Genomic DNA, 23,452 nt, shown 5'->3' with positions numbered 1-23,452 from the left:
TGATACTGGTAACTAGGAAAATAGGGGCCAATGTGTGTTTACATTTCATTATTCTGATAATTTGCTTTAGATATGAAATTGCAGAATATTTTTTGGGCAAAATTAAGGTTGTTCTGTTATACTGAGTCTGTCCATTCATTATCAAACCTTGTTAATCTACTTTATGCTCTTGTTTAATTAGGATTGCTATCTTAGATATACATTCCTTAACATTATTTTCATATTTATTTTTTAGTAAACTGATAAAAATTTTTATGAAGTAATTTCCCTCGCAAAGCAACTTCAAGAGGTATTGCATTATCATTTAATCATTTTAATCTCACAACTAGCTAGAACCTTGTTTTTTTTTTTTGAATGTCTGACTTTGTTATGCTGCAGGACACTAATATCAGACCATTATGAGGCACAACCCAACTTTTCATGCATGCTCTTTACTTGCACGTTGCTTCCTCTAGGTCTAGCTTTCTTTATAGCCAAAGTTTCTTAAAACTGCTATTGACTAGAAGAAGATTTGTTTTACTGGTTCAACTTTTTTATTCTTTTTCATTGTTTAGTTGAAGCACCATACTTATAACTCAAGTTCTTTAATTTTAATTTGTTGTTTTTCTTAATGTGAGTAATGAATACTTAAGATTATACTGAATATTGCACAATCACTTACAACTGTAACTAAATGGTTATGTCTAATCTATACTATTATTTTAAAAACTACTTGAATTTTCTTCCACAATAAATCTTGGTCATCCATTTTATTTCTTCTAAACTTATCTTGTCCCTTCATTGTATTATAAATAATTAATAAGTTTATATTACTATTATAAGTGTGACTTGAGTTTTTACCCTATAAAATCATGATCGTTCATTTTAATTTTTCAAATAAATCCTAGCCTTTAATAATTAAATTTTGTGTTCTCTCTCAAATTAAATATTACATATTTATTTAAGACTTTCCCCTATTAATAAAAAGAGAGGTCCGGTTAAATGCATGAGAATTCATCAATAATAATCAATATTAAAATGAGGCTTCTGATTCTTCCTACAATAAATCTCAACCATCCATGTGTCAGTATCTTTTAAATCATGACATTTCATCTCTTAAAATTGTTGGTATTCCGACAATTGTGATTCTTTATCCATCCACGTGTCTTTAGCTTATAAATCATGATTTCTCATCTCTCAAAACTTTCTTTCCCGGCAAGTACGCCATGTAGATCTCCTCAGTTGTGATTTAAATATTCAAAGCTTCTTCACATTTTTTATTGAAAGTCAGTAAAGAAAATTGTTCTTGTCTGATTGAAACTATTTGACTTGCATTCTTCAATTCAATATCGACAGTCAAAGGCTTATGGTTCTACTCAATCTAGCGACGGTCCACAAATCTTTATGGAATTCTTATTCTGTTATCTCATTTTTTAATTGACACATCTTATGTTTCATTTGATGAATTCGCCAAGTTATAGAAGAATAAGCATTTTTTCCTTACAACACAATTTGCGTTGTTTTTATATTTTGGAAAGCATCTGAAGTAATGTCACTAAAGCAGTTGGTATGAGAGGCTGGATTCTTATATTTTCCTACTCACCTTAACATCACTTGCAATATTGAAAGTCTATGGAACTATATGGATGGGATCTCATTGCTAAATTATTGTTATATATGACCTATATTTTTATTTGGAAGCATGGTAATACACAATTTACATTTTGAGAAAACATTAAAATATATTGAAACCTTTATTATAGTTTGCATCACCCCTAAACTAGGGAATGTGAAAATCTTCTCGTATGCTTAGATAAATGATAGTTCCTTATGGAAACAATATAATTAAAATATTTTTAATATAATTTTTTATTTGTAATTTTTTATTCACGTGCATTTAATGCACGTGCAATAAAACTAGTCTATATAAAAGTGACTTGAGATTTCTCTAAAATAAAATCCTAGCCATATATTGCTATTCCTTTCAAACTAAATTTGACCGTCTATTTGGCGCTATTATAATTTTTCAATCATTCTTATTCTTAGTTGCTATCATGCATTTAATTGAGAAACTCCATATTCCCAATTGCAGAACTCCTAGCTGAAGTTGAAATGTCATACTCTTCGAAATACCCTTAAATGCATTTAATGTATTACATTTAAATTCATATTGCATTTAATGCATAAAAATTGCATTAAGTTTATATTAAAAACCCTTCATCAAATCTATACTACTATTATAAAAACAATCGGGAATGAGGGTATTTGGAAGAAAATGGTCTTGAGAAGAATAAGGGAAATTAAATTTTATTTCTTATAAAATTATCTTGTCCCTTAATTATATTATAAATAATTAATAAATTTAAAAATATGTAATAATTAATTTAAATTAATTCTCGTTCAAAATGAACAGAATTAATAACCTATTAATAACAAAAAAACTTATATACGAATTTTATTGCATTACATTTAAACGGCTCTTCAGTTTATTTTATTGCATTAAAAGTATAGAATTCAACTATTTATTTTATTGCATTAAATTTTTTATATTACTTATTATTATTATTATTGTATTCTCTCAATTACATTTAATTAAGAGAATAGTAATGAATATTACATAATTCACAAATGGCTTTTAAGATAATCTGTCACATTAAATACTATTAATTAATGAATTTGAATTAATTAATAAATTTAAATGTGAATTTGAACTAATTAACATATTTAAACATGCTCTTACAAAATTTGAAACGTGTTAAAAAGATCTTAAGATATTCTACCGCTTTACAAAATATTAATTAATAAATTTAAATTCATTTAAGGATATATATTAATGATCGGTGTAAACAGTGATTACACCCCAACTTTCGTTGAGTGCAAGCAACTAGCTTAGGATAGTAGTTGCTTGCGAGATTTCTTTTGAATTTTAGGTTCTTTGTTTCAACTTCCAGGTTCTTCTTTCTTTTTATTACTTATTTTCAATGTTTAAAATTGCGTAATCGGGTATTAAGGCATTTTTCGTTCATGAGGCGAGGTGTAAGCCTCAAAATCAAAAAATCGTGTTGTATATACTAATGAGTAAATAATATATAAAACATAAAAATGCACAAGATATAAAGTGAAATCAAAATATCTCAATAATAAGACAACATGAAATATAATTGAACTCAAACTCCATCTTTTACAAATCACTGTATTCTTTTCATTAACATATAATTCAAAAAATAAATAGCAATGACATATCACATAAGAACTCATAAGTCATCAATACTGTCATCACTAAGGGGGTCTTCATTTGAATCATCATTATGATGAACTGCTCTCTCACCTTTCTCCTCTCCTATAAGGTCTAATGTCTCCTAATAAGGTCCTTCCTCAATATCAATTATCTTCCTCTTCTCTAAATATTTTTGAACAATTTCAAAATAAATAATAGTGTAATACATTAATAAAAGTCTAAGAAAACTATATTATTTATATACCTTTTTTGATTTATTCTTGAGTTGTGGTGGATGTAGATGCTTTCAAACCATCAAAGAAATCAATATTTAAATTTTCATCTTGTAATTCAGATGACATCACTTCAACTTTATCATGTATAAACTATTCATCATCAGATGCCACATCCTCGCAAAACAAAGGATCTTCATCATCCATTAATTCTTTTTTCTTCAAATTCTTATCTCTGAGTCTCCTATTGTACATAATGTATACCAGTGAATTTATCCTCAATGTGGACAAGCAATTTCTTCTCTTTGTATGTACTTGGTTGTAGGTACTCTAATTTCTTTCACAGCCAGATGAAGAGCATATCAAGCCCAAAACTTTTACAGCAAAATGCTACAATTCTGAAGTCCCATCGCTAAATTGAATCCACCACTCAACTAATATTTATATAAGAGATTTTAATTAGTGCAAAAAGATAAACTTTTAAATAAATGTTTAAATTATTAAATAAATTACCTGGAGATCATTTGACAATTGTATTATTTGCTTGTTGTAATAAAAAAAGCGTTCTTTGTTCCTAAAAGGTGTCAATTGCATGTCAGCATTTGATCTTTCAGTTGCATCACTTATTAGATAATCCATGCAATGATATAATCCCAACTTTATTTCAGAGTTTGTAGATTTGTTCTCTGCATATTGATCTAAGGGTTTAGGTAATAACCAGTTGCATGCAAGTGCCAGTGAAGTTATAACTCCCACCTATCATCAATAATATTCCAAATTACCCTAAAGCTACCCTCTTCGCCTCCTAAGTTGGAGGCAATTATTTCTTTGGCTTTATCCATGGCATTATATATGAAATTCATTGTAGGCTTCTTCTCACATCCATCATCCTTAAAGCTTGAACCAAATGTTTAGTGGTTGTAATGACATATAAGATATTTTGTCAAAATCTATCATTTAAAATAATTTTTCTAATCTCTTTTCACTCAGCCTTTTTTGCCCAAGCACAACTCAACCACTGTGCAGATGTGAACATAGGCTCTAAAGGTTGTCTAGCACCCAGCATGCTCTCTAAGGTCAAGTAAGCAATGACAAATCTTATTGTTGTTAGCCTTAGAATTTCTTTCTTTGAAAATTTTCTCATAAGAGCTATAACTCAATAGTGATTGTAAATAAACTTGATTATTTTTTTTTTCTTTACTAAGTGCATTCTTATGTTGAGTTAGCTCCCCAAGCTTCTCAAAAATCAGATCTAAGCATATATGATACTTTGCCAAAATCTTTCATTTAAAATAATTTTTCTAATCTCTTTTCCCTCAGCTTTCTTCACCCAAGCACAACTCAACCACTATGAACATAGCCTCTAAAGATTGTCTAACATCCAACATGCTCTCTAAGTTCAAGTAACCAGTGACAAATCTTGTTGCTACTGATCTTGGTATTTCTTTCTTTAAAAATTTTCTCGTAAGAGCTAAAATGTAAGAGTGGTTGTAAAATAAACTTGGTTTTTTGTTTTTTTGCTTTACTAAGTGCATTCTTATATTGAGGTAGCTTCCTAAGCTTTTAAAGAATCAGATCTATACAATATGCAACACATTCTAGTAAAAATATTTCCTCTTCTCCATAAGTTTGTTACCTGTAGCCTTGTAAGCACTTGTTTTATCTGTCATAACTTATACAACCAAATGTTTTCTAACCTCCTCAATAATGCTATATAATAATTCAAATATGAACATAACATTTTTGACCTAATCAGATGCTTCAAATGATCTTAAAAAATACAGCACCATAAAGATTATTAATGAGAATGTTGATCAGACTTCTATATTTAATATCAGATCACCCATCTAACATAATTGTTACTCTTGTTTGGGCCTAAGTCCTCTTAATTTCTTTGATGCTTTTATCAGTGCTTTACAAATCCTCCTTCAGAATCCATATTCCCAAATCATATATGATTGGAGGTTTGAACCCTCTCCCAAATGTTCCAACTGAACAGATCATGTTGTAATAGGCAGGTGATGTTGTAACATTAAATGGAATTATATTTTCGTAGAAGAATCTACCTATATCCTTATACACTCTTCTCAGTGCCTCTCTTAATTATTTTGAGGCCATCTTCTGTGTAGTAGGAGGTCTATCCTCTGATGTGTCCACCAAATAATGATTCATAGACCCTCTAGCACCCCTAGATAAAATGGGCTTCATTGAAGAAGATGAATCTCTAACGCTGCACTCATTCCCGTAGTAAGAGCCAATATTAACTCTATCCTCAAAATGCTTTTGTGCAAGATGTTTTGACGTAGTAGACTTATTCATGTATGACTTTATCTCATCTCTTACAGTATCAGAGACTTTAGAGCATGAAGCAACATTCTTGTGAGATCCTGAAGGCGATTCTTCATTCTAGTCACACCGCCCTTTATAATTTTATCATAATGATTGCATTTTAAATAGATATATATTTTATCACTTCCCCCTACATCCACCTAAGTGCTATGTTTCTATGCTATATCTTTTGTATGACATGATGCAACTTTATCCTTACTTGTAACTATCCTTTATGAGAAGAATATATTAGTGCAATATATCGAATCCTTAAACATAATGCTTCACTTATTCTACATTAAGAAAATTTATACAAAGTATGCACTCATGAAGAAGCAGACTAACACTAATAACTATTACTAAAGATGATGAATACAATAATATACCGGTCTATCGGGGGTCCAAGGGGGCGCTGCCCCCTGGCGAGGGTTTCTGGGGTCAGCGCCCTCGAAACAAATTTTTATTATAAGAGTAATTTTGAAGTTCTGCTTGTTTTTAAAGTTCATAAGTTGTTTGTATGAAAAGATACCGAGCGGTACCAAGCATGTATCGAGCGGTATCGAGCATGTACCTAGTAGTATCGAGCATGTACCTATCGATACCATGTACTGCTCGGTATCGTGCATGCACCTGCTCGGTACCGTGCATGCACCTGCTCGGTACCGTGCATGCACCTGCTCGGTACCGTGCATGCACCTGCTCGGTACCGAACATTATTATATCGAGTGGTACCGAGCATGTACCTAGCGATATCGAGCGATACCAAGCGGTACGGAGCAGACAGACTGATTATGAAATCTTACTCAGCAGATTATGGAGGTCCTTATGGCAGAACATATTGATATTGTATTTCAAAATAAGGTGATAGATTGAACCACGAAGAAGAAGAGCTTTTAGCGGTTGGTCAAAGGAGACTCCAACCTAACTCACGGTAGAAGATAACTCCAAGCAATAGGTAAAGAGCAACTCACGGTGGAAGGAAGCCGACGTCGAATGAGGAGGGAAAAAGGTCGCTCGAAGAAAATGGGAGAAAAGCTGTTTTCGGGAAATGACGGAAGACCGTGCGTGGGTTGGGGGGTCCGAACTAAACAAATATATATTAGGTTAGTTTTTTTTTTTTTTTATTTTTAGAGGCGGACGCCTCTCAACCATGAGGCGAGGTGCGCCTTGAGGCGAGCTTCAGAGGCTCGTCTCAGTGAACTTGAGGCGTACACCTCAAATCCTGAACTCATTACGTAGGCTTTGAGGCTTAAATGGGCTAAATTGCGCTGAGGCGCGCCTCTTATTGCGCAATTTTAAACCATGCTTCTTTTTCAATTTCATTTTGAGATCTTTGTTTTAGTTTTTAGTTTTTTTTTTTAATTTTGATTACAACTTTTTCAATCTAATTTCAAATTGTGATAACTAGATTTTTGTTTGAATTATTGCAAAAAGTTTTTGGTTTAAATAATATTTACCAATTTTATTGTGTCAACTTATTTATTCATAAACTAGGTGCCACATCTTTCAAGAAGCCTCACCATCTTTGTTGATGCTATCATCTCAATGAGTTCAAATAACGATTACACCCCAGCATTCGTTGAGTGCAAATAGCTATCACACCCAAGGATAGGATAATAACTGCTTGTGAGATTTCTTTCGAATTTCAGGATCTTTCTTTCAACTTTCAGGTTTTTTTTAGGCTGTGAACCAGTTGGTCGGCCGATTCGGTTCTCTCTTAGAACAGCTCTTGAATAAAACCAGCAAAAACCAAATAAAATGGCAGTTGGACCGGTAACCGAAAACCGGGGCAGACTTTAAAGAACCCCGCCCGGTTCAAATAACACGCTTTGAGCATCGGTTCCTATTCCCCTCCGTATCCACTTCGTTCGCGTGAATATCCGAGTAGTCCCCTTTCAATTATGGGCAAATTATTGGGTCAGGTGACCGAACGCAGAGATAGGTCCGGATATTAATAAAATATTATTTTAAAATTAGCGCAAGTAAAGCGCAGGTATAGCGCAGGTATAGCGCAACTAAAGCGCAAGTCAAAAAGCGCAACTAAAGCGCAACCAAAGCGCAACTAAAGCGCAACTAAAGCTCAACCAAAGCGCAACTAAAGCGCAAGTCAAAAAGCGCAAGGTGACGCGGCAAATTTTTATTGGATGTCCGAACTTATTTTCCGCCTCCGGTCACCTGACCCAACCTCTCGACGTACTCTTTGTTGGCGATGTCCACGAGCTTATCTCTCTAACGAAATGAAACGAATATAGAATTCCTCTCTCGCATCTCAATCCCCACTTCTCTCTTCTTAAAAATTGTGGGATGTAAGTTTTTTAGAAACCCTAAATTTTTAGGTTTTGTCTTGAAAGTTTTTTTTCTTTCTGTTTGAGTTCAAGGCCTTTGGGATGTTTGTTTGATGAAAAAATTGCAATTTTTTTGCTAAGGATGCAGAGGGTTCCGCGGGATCAGCAATGGAGGAGATGAGGTCAGTGGCTCCATTGTCGGGGCTCCATCAATTGAAGCTTAACGAAACCCGCGACTGCTCAACAGCTTCTAGGTATGTGCTCCTTTGTATATATATATATATAACTATTAAAGCTGTTTCACCATTTCAAGTTTAATCTCCACTTCTCTGTTGTACAGCCGTTCTCTTCAAGTGGTCATGAATCTCATGATTCACTTTCCCCTTGATTTAATCTAAACAACAGCTTTTTAAACAAACCGTTTGGTATTTTTGTAATTTCTGTTCTCTGCTTATATATATATATAGTTATTTTTATCCATGAAGTTTCGAATACAGTAGTCTCTGTTTTTCTCTGCTTCTTCTCTCTTACTCATATCATTGCTGCTTTAGCTACTGTATATATCAACATACGAAAGGTTTTTATTATAGTAACTTGAAATGGTGAAACTGCTTTAATAATAACTATTTATTTTAAACGCTATTCTATATTTGCTAAGTTACAGTTCACTTTGATGCAAGGGTAATAGGGAGGAAGGGGTAAATGTTTGATTACATATGTTATTATGTTTATTTGCATTTAGTTTAAAATATATTGCTTATGTATGAGGTTTGAAAATGGAACATTAGAGCATTGTGTTAGCTTCATAGTTTTAATTGTTTATATTTTATAAACTTAAGTGATGTCACATTTAGGTTTTTTGATTAGTTTGATATGAAAATGAAATTTTGAGTGAAGGTATTAGTGGAAAATTTCTCATTTATTTTATAATTTTTAATAATATTGTTATTTATTACGTCATCCGGTTTGACCGGTCCGACCGGTCGTACCGAGAACCTCTCCTTCTTCCGGCTCGTTGTCTCGTCCGGTTTTCAAAACCTTAATTTTCACTTATTGCTCGTCATTGAAAATTTTGATGAGATTAGTACATCTTTTATTTGCTTATTTGATGGCATGACTACATTAATCTATATTCATTTTTAGCTACGTGCACTTTACGCACGAGTATTTATACTAGTCTTATTAATATTACTCTTATTATATCTTGGTTCTTCTCCACTGCTTTTATTGGACGCTTTGTCTTCTATAGATTTATTTAATGCCTTTGCTTTAACCTTCATATGGAATGCAAGCTTTTCTTATAATTTGTTTCCATTTCCTATCTTGTTATTTGACGCATTGACTTCTTATATATTCATTTGATGCCTTATAAAATTTATTGCTTAGAAACTCAAAAAATTATTGGTTATGCTTCATGTTATTTGCTTTATAAAATAACGTTAAAGTTGTAAAGCAGTACTTTAAATTTGAATTTAATATTTACAATTTATTATAATTTAATTTTAAGTTATCGCTTATAATTCCTATGTCATTACTCATAATTAAATGACGTAAGATAGTAGAAATTATAATTGAAGTTACATATTATAACTAAAAAAAAATACATATTATTATGTTAAACTATTAAGAAAAAAAATAAATTTTAATATATATATATATCTGTGTGTGTGTATTGAGTTCATAGATGAAACGTTCTAATTCAAATTGAGTGAAAACTCTTCTTAACACATCCTACGTCTGTGGCAAATGATTTGTTATTGTACTGTAAATAGTCCGTCCAAATTTAATCTCTAATAAATTTTTTTCATTCTATTTTTCATGTATATCACAAGCCTTATGTTTTCATAAAAAAAGTCTTCGGATTGACATGTCTCATCACCACTACTATAGTTCTTTGATTTCGGCTATGTCGGGCCATCTCAACTTGTCCCAACAATCTGAATGTTATGAGATGAGATACAACTTTGTTGGAAAGTACATAGGGAGATGCAATCATGCATTGGAGAAGGCATCTTCTTATTCTCAAATAGGGAGATATGTAGGTGCCATTGAAAATCATTGCAGGATTTCAATCTTAATATGAGTAATGTATCGACATACCAAAAGATAAAATAAGTAAATTTAAGTGTCTTGCTCATTTTCATAAATGATGTCAATATTACACATGTTTCTCACATATCTCAATAATATAGAGTATCCATCACTTTTATTTTCATAAGAAAAAATTCTCATTTTTAATACAAATTTAATTTTGCATATTATATCAGAAAATTATTTCTTAAATTATCTTAGCTTTCAATTCTATTATAAATAATTAACAAGTCAACAAATTTCTCTTTATATATATGAAGCTCATTTAATTTACCATCCCTCGAGATTCCCTAAGTTCCGTTTCACTTATTTAATTTATTAATTCTTATAAATGTTTTATTAATTCAAAGCTATTTAACTTAAGATAGTAGTTTCAAATTGCTCCGAAACTATTCTAAATAAATTTTAAATTTTCTGCACGTTTTACCATCCCTAATTTCCGTTTCACTTATTAATTCTTATGAATGTTTTATTAATTCAAAGCTATTCATGCAAGTCTAAACCTATCCTAATATCGCCTTTGCCTCTTCATCTTCGACCCATCCTCCATACTCTTCTGCTTGCCCTAGCTGACTCCACTCTCCGTATGGTAGGTTTCTCTCCAAATGTTTCAGTCTCTTAAACTGCTTCATGTTTGTTCTTCCCAGCAATTAATCACCCGTATTTTTATTAAAGTGTTTCTACTTCCTAAATGTTTCAGGATATTTTCTCCAATTAATTCGGTCTTCTGAAATTCTTCAACGTCTAACTGCCTCCGCTCGTCGTCATCTCCTCCGGTAGGTTTCTTGGCCTAAATTTCTTTAACGTTAGTTTCTCCCGGCATTTAATCACCCGCAATTTTATTTTCGTGTTTTCAACTTTTTAAATGTTTCAGGATCCATTCTCCAATTAATTCGGTCTCCTGTAATTCTTCAACGTTTTTTCACTATTTGGATGCATAAAGATTTATTAAACCGTCGAAACGTTTCCACCTTCGACCGTTCGGTGCCCGTAAGATGACTGTCGCATGTTCTCTTTCTCCCTTATATAATTGGTAAAATTATTCTCACATGTTCTCCCTTTAGCGCTTCTGTGATTTGGGTTTCGTTTTTGGATCTCTGCTATTTCTACTTCAGCGAATTTGTGAATGTGGACACTATTTCGGCTTCAAATTTAGGTAGTTAATTTTACGACGTAAATCGTTTATTAAGTTCATCTTTAGAAGTGAATATTTTTTTGTTTGAATTATGTTTCTTAAAATTGTCTGACAAAATAATTATATTCTTTTGTTGATTACAATAGACTTCATTCATCACCTCATGCTTCATATTCCTCAAATATCCTAAATATATAGTTGGTAATAGGGGAATATACCATTAACATTATGCAATCAGGATTTTGTGAGTATTCAACCATTATTCCTTGAAAAAGAAGGTGTGGTAATTTTAGGCCATAAAATCTTCATTTAGGGCAAACTCTATTGGTAGTATCATATCTAATATAAAAATTGCCTTCTAAGATTTTCCTCATAATCGCTTATATAATAAAAAGGGATGGGTGGTAATTTTCATAGTCCATACTATAAAATTACCAAGGTACATCCTCTTGCAAATGTCTAGTGAGAACATCCATGACTAAGCAAAAAGATATGGGCATAAGGCTGATCCTTGGTGTAACCCAACCGAAATAGGGAAATACTTGGCCAAACCACCTTGTGTTTGAACATAAGTGATAGCTCCGGCATACATCTCTTTAATGATTTGAATATAAGCGTTATTAACTCCTTTCTTTTCAAGAACTCTTCATAGGACTTCTCTTGGAACTTTATCATATGCTTTTTTCTAAATCAATAAATATCATATGTAGATCCTCATTTTTTCTCTATATTTCTCCATCAAACCTCTTAATAAATGTATAGCTTCCATAGTCGACTTATCCGGCATGAATCCAAATTGATTTTGAGAAACATTAGTTTCACGTCACAACCTATGCTCCATAACTCGCTTCCATAGTTTTAAAGTATGACACATTAACTTAATTCCTCTATAATTGAGCAGTTAAACTGATGAAAAAGAGTAAATTAATGTAAGTTGACATCAAACTAAGAAAAGTATTTAGTTATAGTTTAGCGTAAGCTCATTTTTTAATTAAAGTTATGTAACACTAAAGTTATAGTTTACCTGAAGCTAAAGTTATAGTTTACCTAACACTAAAGTTATAGTTTACCTAATGCTAAAGTTAGGTAAAACTTTAGTGCTAATGGATACTTATGTTGGAAAATGATATTATGATGTGTGATTGCATGAGAAGGCACATTACCCCTGAAACATGTAAGCTTGTGTTTTTAAAGAAGATGGTAGTAATCTTGTCAGATACAAAAACTTCTATATAAATAAAATGTTGAGCACATTTATGTAGATATTTGAGAAACTATCCGCTGTGTATACTTGTATGGTCTTGCATTTTCTGCAGCTTCCTTCCCTTTTGGGGCAAAATTTTTAAATTTTACTGCTTCTTTGAATCTAATTCATTTCTGCATGATACAGGCATCATATTTGTTGTACTTGTACCATAGTTTGGTTTCATGTTATGCGTGCCATGTATTTATATTTAGAGTTTAAAAGTAAGAGTAGATATTTGAAAAACATACTGGAGTAATTTAATTGATATTCAAACTTTATATTATCTGCTAATCTGGTTTTCTAGCTAACTGAGCACTCAAAACTGATGCATGGTTGATCTAAATACAAAAACAAATATTTATTGGATTGTTTGAGGCCATTCGAAAGCGATTTTTTATTTTTATTAAAAAAAAAAATTGATTATCTTTGTTTGTTTTTTCTATGACATGTTTTGAACTCTTACAATCTCACATATAAACTTACTCTACATTTCTTAAAAAGGAAGGTATTACATTAGCCTTTATCCTGTTAGGATTTGGACACCTTGGTGCAGTTGGCAAAAGTGAAACAAATGAAATTTATGAATTCTATATAATGGATTTTCATCATTGGCGCATTGCTTCAAATTTCTGATATTTTCAACGAGTGGCAGAATTCTTTCCTTTACCTCCAGTTGTTAATCTTATGGTTCAAAGACGTCTGAAGCAATAGAACTAAATATTGTATTTAATATTTATATATATATAATTTAATATCTTTGATATAACATATCGGGTAAGGGATTCTAACCGAGGGTATATAGAACTAATACTTATCTAAAAGAGGGTAATTATGCTTGCACTGTGTAAAAAATAGGCATTTACCTCCACTGTTTGATGTTTTGCTCAAGGCTAAATCATTGAGCAAACTAAATAGAATGATATGATGGGACTATATACTTATTTATGGAAATATTTGGATTGGTTTGCATCATGTCGTTTGTACCACACGATAGTGACAGCCCCAAAAGTCATTATTCACTTAAATCGTTGATGTTTATACTAAAACCAATCAATTATTAAATAGTTCCATATAACGAACTAATAGTTCATGCAAGCGGTTCATAAAATGAATTTCATTAATTCATTTTCGGGAAGAGTACTATATGTGGTCGAGTTCCATACTTGTAGTCAAGTTCATGTATATTGATTCATTGAGCTCAATTGAATCATCTTGTTGTTAAATGTACTATTCTCTCTATTATCATGAATCTATTTTTATTATTTATTTAGTGTAATTTTGTTTGTTGATAAATGCTATGCGATGCTATATTATTTGTTCAAACCACATGTATCTACATATACAAAAAATGAAACACAGCGCAAAAAAATCTGCTCTGTATACCAAAATACATCTTCAGTTTCTTCCCTCTCCATCATATATAATTGTTTAAACTATTCTCACCAGTTTTCCCTTATATCTTTGTGGTTTGCATTTTGTTTCAGGCTCTCTACTCTTTCGTCTTCAAAGATTAGGTAATGAATTTATCTATTTTAATAGCTTTTGTATATTTTATTATCTACGATGAGTTTACATTAAATCAAATATTTCTTTTGTTCAAATTAGAAATTTTCAATTCAATCTTGTTTTCCTCTTGAAGCAATCTCTTACTTTTGCTTTCTCTATTCTTTATGTGATGAGAAGCTAATTTTCGGCCTTGTTTATCTAGATGGTTTCAAATTATTATTTTTGTATCAAATTAGTTATCTCCTCTATAATTTATATATGCATCTTTTTAGCATTGGATATATTTAAACAAATTCATGTACTACTTTATTCTATAATTTTTTTCCCATAACAAATATTTCACTTTCTTTTTAGGATTATTTTCATAAATCGTCTACATCTAACATATTGAGGCTATGATTGTTCCTGCTTATTTATCATCTACTTCTTGCCTTTCATTATTTTATTTTATAAAAAATTATAAATTTTATGAAATTATGCTTTCAATATTCTATAATATTATTATTTATAGTTAATGTGTCATACTTTAAAAATATGGGAGCGAGTTATGAAGCATAGGTTGCGGCGTGATACTAATGTTTCTCAAAATCAATTTGGATTCATACCGGGTAGGTCGACTATGGAAGCCATACATTTATTAAGAGGTTTGATGGAGAAATATAGAGAAAATAAGGATGATATACATATGATATTTATTGATTTAGAAAAAGCATATGATAAAGTACCAAAAGAAGTGCTATGGAGAGTTCTTGAAAAGAAAGGAGTCAATAATGCTTATATTCAAATCATTAAAGATATGTATGCAGGAGCTATTACTTGTGTTCAAACACAAGATGGATTGACTAAGTATTTCCCTATTTCGGTTGGGTTACATCAAGGATCAGCCTTAAGCCCATATCTTTTTGCTTTAGTCATGGATGTTCTCACTGGACATTTGCAAGAGGATGTACCTTGGTGTATGCTTTTTGCTTATGATATTCTTCTTGTTGATAAGACTAGAGTGTAAACTTGAATTATGGAGGTCAACATTAGAGACTAAAGATTTTCGTTGAGTAGATCTAACATTTGCCCCTAAGTAATATTTGGAGAAAAGAATTCATGTAGCCGACCCCACGTAGTGGGATAAAGGCTTGATGTTGTTGTTTGTTGTTGTAGATCTAAAACGGAATTATAAGAGTGTAATTTTAGTAGTATAGACCTAGTGAGGGGATTGTGACTTTGGGCGATCAAGTCATTAATAAGAGTACACGTTTTAGATATCTTGGATCTATTGTTCAGAGTGATGGTAAAATAGATGGGGATATTATCAGCAGAATTCAAGTTGGATGGTTGAAGTGGAGGAATATATTGGGTTTATTGTGTGATAGAAAAGTACCCCTCAAACTGAAGGGAAAATTCTATATAGATGGTAGTGAGGCTGCAATACTTTATAGTGCCTGAATGTTGGCTATTAAAAGAGAAGCATAATACTAAGTTAAGTGTGGCAGAGACGAGGATGCTTAGGTGGATGAGTGGCTTTACCTTAGAGATAGAATACGAAATATGAGTATATATGTGAAAAGTTTGGAGTAGCTTGTAGAAGATAAGATTAGAGAGAGTCGCCTTAGATGATTTGGTCACATAAAACGGCGGCCTTCCAATGACCCGGTTAGGAAAGTAAAGATATTAGATTTGACTTATATTAGAGGTAGAGGTAGACTATAAAGACTTGGTTAAAAATATTAGGAATGTCTTTTTTATAATTTTAACGAGAACTTGACCTTTAATAGGACACAATGGAGAAAAAAAGATTCATGTAGCCGACCCACATAGTGGATAAAGGCTTGATGTTGTTATCGTTGTTGTTGTTACATTAGTTTTTATCCACATTTATTTTCATGACATTAAATTCTCACGTAATTTGTGTCTAACTTATTATTGGCATTTTTTTAATAATTTTTATCATTCTCCTTGAAATTCTTTACCAGTTAAAAAGAATATGTAATGATCTAACACTTCAATATTTTGAAATTGTAGTAAAACATGATTTGACACTTCATATATTGAAATTGTACTAAACAATATTTAATTTCTCATGCTATTAAATAAATCATTCAATAAATCTTGAAATAATCTCTCAATCAACTCCAGCATTTCTTATTAAATTATAATAACATAAAATATTGTATATCGATAACATATTTTCAAATATACAAATAATATTGATTATTTATCTAATTGCATCTATTTATCTGGTAATTTTTTAAAGTGTCGATCATATATTTCAAATTTATTAATTTTATCCTGTTTAATTTCTATAATTACATTGTTTATAATTTTATAGATATATTAGACATGAAAAGGCAAAGACAAATAGAATATGATAGGGATAATATGCTAAAATGTCTGCTGAGGAAAGAAAAGGAAAAACGAAGCCATAATTCTTGCTAGAAAAGAAGAAAGCATTTTCATATCTTTAAATTACATGTTTGCCATCATCATCGCATTCAACAGGTAGTTTCTTGTAATTAATAATAAATATATATATATATAATATATATATATATATATATATTATATATTATATTTATATATATTATATATATATATTTCTAGATATTTAATTTAAAAGTATAATTTTTTTTTAAAAAATAGATTCTGAAGTTTCAAATATGAAAGATGTTTATAGAATATGATTAATTATGTCAAAAAATGCATGTTCTTTAGGACCACATATATGTTCTATTATCAATGCAAAGGAATTCCATTATGAACCACCAACATTTTGCTGTTATACATGGAATGATTTTGCTTAACAACAATGTCCCTTAGCAACTTTTTGAATTATTCACATCAGCTTCACTTGAATCGAAAGAATTTAAAGCTGAGATCAGGGGATAAATGTATATTAACATTCACATTTTTTGGAGCTCTATTGATAAAGATTTAGCAAATTCAAGATAAGAGATTTCACACTTAGAGCTCATAGATAAATTTATCATAGTCTCACCGATTGTAAAAGATTAAATGGCCCATGTTATAATTCACACACACATATACTATTATATATATATATTATATAATATATATTATATATATATATATATATATATTTATATATATGATACTGATGCTAAAGAAATAATAGGAATGATGTTTATTGAAACTTGAACTTTTAGACAGAATTGATAAAAAATTAATGGATATACTTTCTGAAAATCCTTATGCACAATTCTCCAGGTCTTTGAATAATAGAGAATTATTGGAAAATTTTGAAATAAGCATTACATCTACTGTATTATTAGATCAGAGAGTTTATAATTCTCATACTATGTCATAAGTAGAAGCAATATTGGATTGGAAGAAATAATACAATAGGTGTAGTAGAGCTTGGTATCATTTTGACTTCACATTCTTGCATATATTGAAAGATCAAACATTATTTTGGATGTTATGATAATTTACAATATCTTATTCTATTCCCAAATGGAGAAGTTGGATGACATCAAAATATCAATCAAACTTCTAAATTTCAAAGAAGTAATGATTATGTGCTTATCCAAATAATGGCTCGGCCTGCAATAGAGGAAGAGTTATTCATCCAAGAAGAACATGGTAAATTATTATATTATTTAATAAATTTTTTTTCCAATTATATTATATTACCAAATGTTAAATTTTTTTTTTTGAATTTTACAGGCATTCAAAAGTCATCAAAAGAAAGGATTTCATGTAGAGAATATTATAGTTACAACCTTCAAATTCGAGAACATACTAAATCAATTATTTTATGTGTTGGTAGATTATTGCATCAATATGTTGTTGGCTTGTATGTGAAGATTGAAACAAGTCGATTGGATTTTTATAGAAAAAATCAATATACAATTAGATCAGAATTATACAAATGAATTATTGTAGTGTGGCAGTTGGTGAAACATTAAGCAATAATGTCAGTCAAAAAATTATACTTCCACCCACATTTATTGGGGGACCTTGTGATATGAGACATAGATATTTGGACGCAATGGATCTTATCCAACATTTTGAAAAACCTGATTTGTTCATAATAATTACATGCAATCCTGATTGGCAAGAAATTTAGAATAAGTTGAAGTCAGGGCAATCTACACATGATAGGTCAGACTTAACTACACTTATTTGCAGGGTTAAATTACAAGATTTCAAGGACCAATTATTTTAAAAATTAAAATCTATTTTTTGGAGGTGTGACTGCTCATGAATATGTTATAAAATTTTAAAAAAAGAGTCATTCCACATGCACATTTCTTACTTATTTTGAAGACTGGATTTAAGATATCAACTCCAATGCAATTTGATAGAATTGTGTCTGCAGAATTGTTGGATCCATCGAAGTTTAAATGATTGCATGAATTATTTGTAAAGCATATGATGCATGGTCATGCAGAACATTAAACAAAAATAATCCTTGTATAAAGAAAGGATTATGCAAGAATAAATATCATATATTTTTCTCATCTCAGACAGTAATTGGTAAGGACTCATATTCAATTTATTGTAAAAAAATGATAGTTAACAAGTAAAAGTGAGAAATTATATTTTAGATAATCGTTGCGTAGTTCCTTATAACCCATATTTATTATATAGACTAGATATAATTGTTATAAATGTTGAGATATGTTCGAGTATGAAGGAAGTGAAATACATTTACAAATACATCTACAAAGGGCATGACAAAATTTAAGTATCATTTTCGCAATAGAATGCATATAATAATTTTGATGAGATTCAAAATTATCAAGATGGAAGATGGGTATATGCATCAGAAGTATTATGGAGAATATTTGAATTTGATTTAAATGAGATGTATCCATTATTATGCAACTTACAATTACATTTAAAGGAGAAACAAACAATTTACTACAAAGACAATCAAAATTTATTGGACATATTAAAAACAAATATCGAAAAAAAAATGTTGATAGAGTTCTTCAATCTTAACAAAATAGATTTAGAGGCAAGAAATCATCGTTACAGAAAATATGTGTGGGATAAAATAAAAAAATGAAAAAGAAGACAAAAATACAAGCAAATAGGTCATATATATTAACACAACAAATCCAATCGAAGTGAAAGATATTATTTGGAATTTTGCTAAATCATGTATATGGACCTATATCATTTTTTGATTTATTACATGATGAAATACAATGTTTAACATTTAAAGAAGCTACAGAGAAACATATGGTTGGTAAGAAATGTATAATTATATATCAGAGTGTTATTTATCAAATACCATATGCATTCAGAAAGTTATTTATTGTTATTCTTATTTACTATGAGCTAACTAATTTTCTTCAGTTGTGGATTGACTACTACAAAGATTTATCTCATAATTACCAAAAGAATAGTTTGATTACTGATGAAGAATGCATGATGAAGAATGCATGATAAAAACATTATCAGATATCAAACTACATCTTGAAAGAATGGGAAATTCCCTTGATGAATTTGATTTGCAAAAAAATGCCAAGTTTAGAAATGGACTCTACTGAAATTCATGACAATCTCTATAATAAAGAAATAATAGAAGAGCTAAATGTGATTACTATTATTGAAGATATTGATAGTATTAATTGCCTCAATGTTGATCAGAGGAATGCCTATGATGAAATTATCAATCGTGTCAATAAAAAGCAAAATGACATGTTTTTTATTGATGGTCCTGGAGGTACAAGAAAAATATACTTATATCGTACTATACTTGTAACTTTAAGAAGTTATGGTCATATAACATTAGCAACGGCTACATTAGTAGCAGTATCAATCCTGCTTGGTGGTCGAACAACTCATTCAAGGTTTAAAATTCCTACAAATTCGACGGAATGCAGCATGTGTGCAATTACTAAACAAAGTGGCCTTGCTCAGGTACTGATTAAATCAAGTATTATAATTTGGGACAAAGCGCCTATAGTCAAACGTACAACAATATAATCTTTAGATAGAACTTTGAGAGATATTATGAACAACTTCAAGTACTTTGGTGGTAAATTTGTTGTATTTTGGAGGTGATTTTTGACAAGTATTACCAGTTGTAAAACGTGCATCTAGATTGGAAATGATTAACTATAGCTTGGTAAAATCATATTTATGGTCAGACATAAAAGATAAAATATCAAAAAGATGCCGATGCATTACTGAGATATATGGAACTTGTGTAATATTGACATCATTTATGAAAATGAGCAAGGCACTTAATTTTACTTATTTTATATTTTGGTATTTCGATGCATTACTCATATTAAGATTGAAATCCTGCAATAATTTGCAATTCTACACATCTCCCTATTTGAGAAGAAGAAGATGCGTCTCCATTGCATGATTGCATCTCCATATGTACTTTCCACCAAAGTTGTACCTCATCTCATAATATTCATATTGCTGGGACAAGTTGAGATGGCCTGACATAGTCGAAATCAAAGAAATGTAGTAGTGGTGATGAGACATATCAATTTGAAGATTTTTTTTTTTAATGAAAAATAAGGCTTGTGATATACATGAAAAATAGAATGACAAATAATTATTAGAGAGAAAAAAAAATGAGAATGAAATCAAATTCTTAAATTTTTCGGGATGGATTTTTTACAGTACAATAACAAATCATTTGCCACAGACACAGGACATGTTAAGAAGGGTTTTCACTCAATTTGATTTAGAATGTTTCATTTATGAAATCAATATATACACGCATATATATATTTAAAATTTATTTTTTTTTAATAGGAGTTTAACATAATATGTATTTTTTTGCAGTTATATATGTAAATTCCGTATATTTCTATTATCTTATGTTATTTAATTATGAATAACGACATAGGAATTTATAAGGGATGCTTAAAATTAAATTATAATTAATTGTAAATATTAAATTCCATTTTAAAGCAACGCTTTACAGCTTTAACGTCATTTTAGAAAGCAAATAACATGAAACGAAACCAATAATTTTTTGAGTTTGGTGGCAATATATTTTATAAGACATCAAATGAATATATAAGAAGTCAAAGCGTCAAATAACAAGAAAGGGAAAGGAAATGAATTATAAGAAAAGCTTGCATTCCATATGAATGTTAAAGCAAAGGCATTAAATAAATCTATAGAAGGCAAAGCGTCCAATAAAAATACTGGAGAAGAATCAAGATATAATAAGAGCAATATTAATAAGATATATTACGTTAGATGAAACAGATGAAAATTGAAGCGTTGCCAAGAATTAAAATTAATTTAATATGAGGAGTAAGGGCATTAAATTTTATAAGTATTATTTTTTTATTTATTAATTAAAATACAATTAAAGGACAAGATAATTTAAGAAAACATTAAATGGATGGCCAAAATTTGATGAGGAAGGAAATTTAAGCCCCTTTTAAAATAGACTAGTAAATAAAATAGGGGAAACCCTTACAAAACCACAAGATGGCCACTCAGCACTAGACTTACGTCCACTCTTTGAAGACTTCTTCTTCAGGTATTGCACTAAATCAAAGTGACTCTCATTTTGCCCCTACAGCTAGGCGGAGAAGCCCTTACAAAATCTCTATTCTACCAACCCGGTACTGTAAAGTACCGACGTCCTTTCTCACCCTCCTGGAGACGGCAGAGTACCGACGTCCTTTCTCACGCTCCTGGTGACGGCAGAGTACCAACGTCTTTTCTCACCCTCGTGGTGACGACAGATTACCATGATCTTCTTTGAAATTCTTCTATCAAGAGCCTTCAAGGAAGTAGGGAGAATCTTGAAGAATAAATAAGATATCCTTACCTTTGGGCAACCTTGTGAATCCCCTCACAATTTTCTCCCAAAAGATCTCTCACTTTTCACTTCTAAAATTCTCTTCCAAATACTCTCCTTATCCACTCTTAAGAGAAATTCACAGCAAGATTGTCGAGTTTCAGTTTTAAGGACACTTATATATGAAAGACAAAAAAAAAAAATCCAAAAAATTGAAAATTTCAACTTGAACGTACTCAGATCGTATGGTACGATCGAGGATCATCTGTACGAACACTTCAAAAAGCCATATACGATCCTATACAAACCTAATTTCACACTCTGTCAATCGTTTGTACGAACTGACATCGTACTATACGAACAATTTAAAACTGAACAAGTTAGTCTGGTATGATGATATACGAACCCATTTCATATACTGAGTCGTTTGTACGAACCATACATCGTACAATACGAACTGTTTAAACAAATCAATGCTTCATTTGGTGCGAACGTGGACGACCCCATTTTGTACTATGTCAGTCATATGTATGATCTCAGCATCATACAATACGATAAGTTCAAAAATTAACGAAATAGTTTGGGATGAACTGGTACTCACTCATTTCATACTCTATGTGTCGTTTGTACGAACCCAATATCGTACAATACAATCAATTAAAAAATTGATGAGATCATTTGTGATGAATTGGTATGCACCCATTTTGTAATCTATGAATCATTTGTACGAATCCAACATCGTACAGTACGAATAGTACGAAAAAATTACATGCATGATTTGATTAACTTCATTTTGAAGGAACTATGATGACAAATTGTCTAGTACTATTTTAAATAGTATAATACGATTAATTTTAAAATTTAAAATTTTGACTCACTCCCCCAGTGTGTGTGTGCACGGTTACCCAATTACTATCATACTCTCTTAGACTCAAGAAAAAGAAAATTTACAAACTTCATTACATGAAACCCTAGTCTACTCTGCCTTGAAGTCTTCGACAGTTTGGAGTATGATTTTCCTAAAATATTAGTACACACAAACAACAAAAAGAAAATATATCCAATGTATGTTAAGAGAAACAGTAATCATAAAAATAATATTTTTGGTATTATAAAAAAGTACATGATACAAAACTTAATCTTGAAATCAAAGTTGCAAAAGGATATCCTTGAAAGTTATAAGTTTTTTTAATTGCACATTAATAAAATTTTAAACATTAATAATAAATAAAAAAATTAACATAATAAATTTGACAGTGGGTTTCCTGGAGCATGGAGTGGCCCAAAGCACTTAAAACGACTCAATGACTAGCTTTAGGTGGCAACAAAGAAGTCGGCCTTTAGGCCAAGTGGTTTTGATGGTAATAGTTCGAGTCTGCATTCGCCTAACTAAGCAGTCATAGTTTTGGTGGTAGGTTTGTTGTATAGGTTTATGAATTTACCTTGAATATCTTTAAAAAATACAAACAAATATAAGAACTTTTCCACTATATGTTTGAGATTAACAAAATTAAGTTCACCTCAATATGGCCTTATTGGGTCATCAATTGAGTTATCTTTGAAAGGAAGTGTGATCTTTAACAAATGTTATATATTAATGTTGCACATCTCCGATTGTGACCCCACTGATCTAATACAACATCAATATGTTTAAAAGGTTAATTCAGAGAACCAAAAAATTCAGA

General features: G+C 30.7%; 1 protein-coding gene across 22 annotated transcripts in view; it reads left to right on the top strand.

Annotated features, from left to right (window-relative positions):
* Window positions 1–23,452, top strand: part of LOC110115605 (exocyst complex component EXO70B1-like) — a 63,374-nt gene that overhangs the window by 4,626 nt on the left and 35,296 nt on the right. For 4 of the 22 annotated variants that reach the window (XR_003700016.1, XR_003700017.1, XR_003700018.1 and 1 more), the window contains exons 1-3: window positions 7,912–8,063; window positions 8,184–8,296; window positions 13,999–14,028. Coding sequence is in view for 1 of the 22 variants with exons in the window: in XM_028692944.1 (XP_028548777.1) it covers window positions 8,184–8,266 (83 nt within the window). In the remaining 21 variants the exon portion in view is untranslated. Of the gene's footprint in view, window positions 1–378; window positions 456–7,911; window positions 8,064–8,183; window positions 8,297–10,833; window positions 10,910–11,007; window positions 11,290–13,998; window positions 14,550–23,452 lie in introns of those variants that run through there. The other 18 variants (XR_003700006.1, XR_003700004.1, XR_003700020.1 and 15 more) reach the window with 16 other exon arrangements.

The sequence above is a fragment of the Dendrobium catenatum genome, unplaced genomic scaffold (assembly GCF_001605985.2).
Source record: "Dendrobium catenatum unplaced genomic scaffold, ASM160598v2 fragScaff_scaffold_199, whole genome shotgun sequence".
NCBI classification, from domain to species: domain Eukaryota; kingdom Viridiplantae; phylum Streptophyta; class Magnoliopsida; order Asparagales; family Orchidaceae; genus Dendrobium; species Dendrobium catenatum.
The sequence above is the reverse complement of the archived record's forward strand: the minus strand, read 5'-3'. Positions and strand labels throughout refer to the sequence as shown.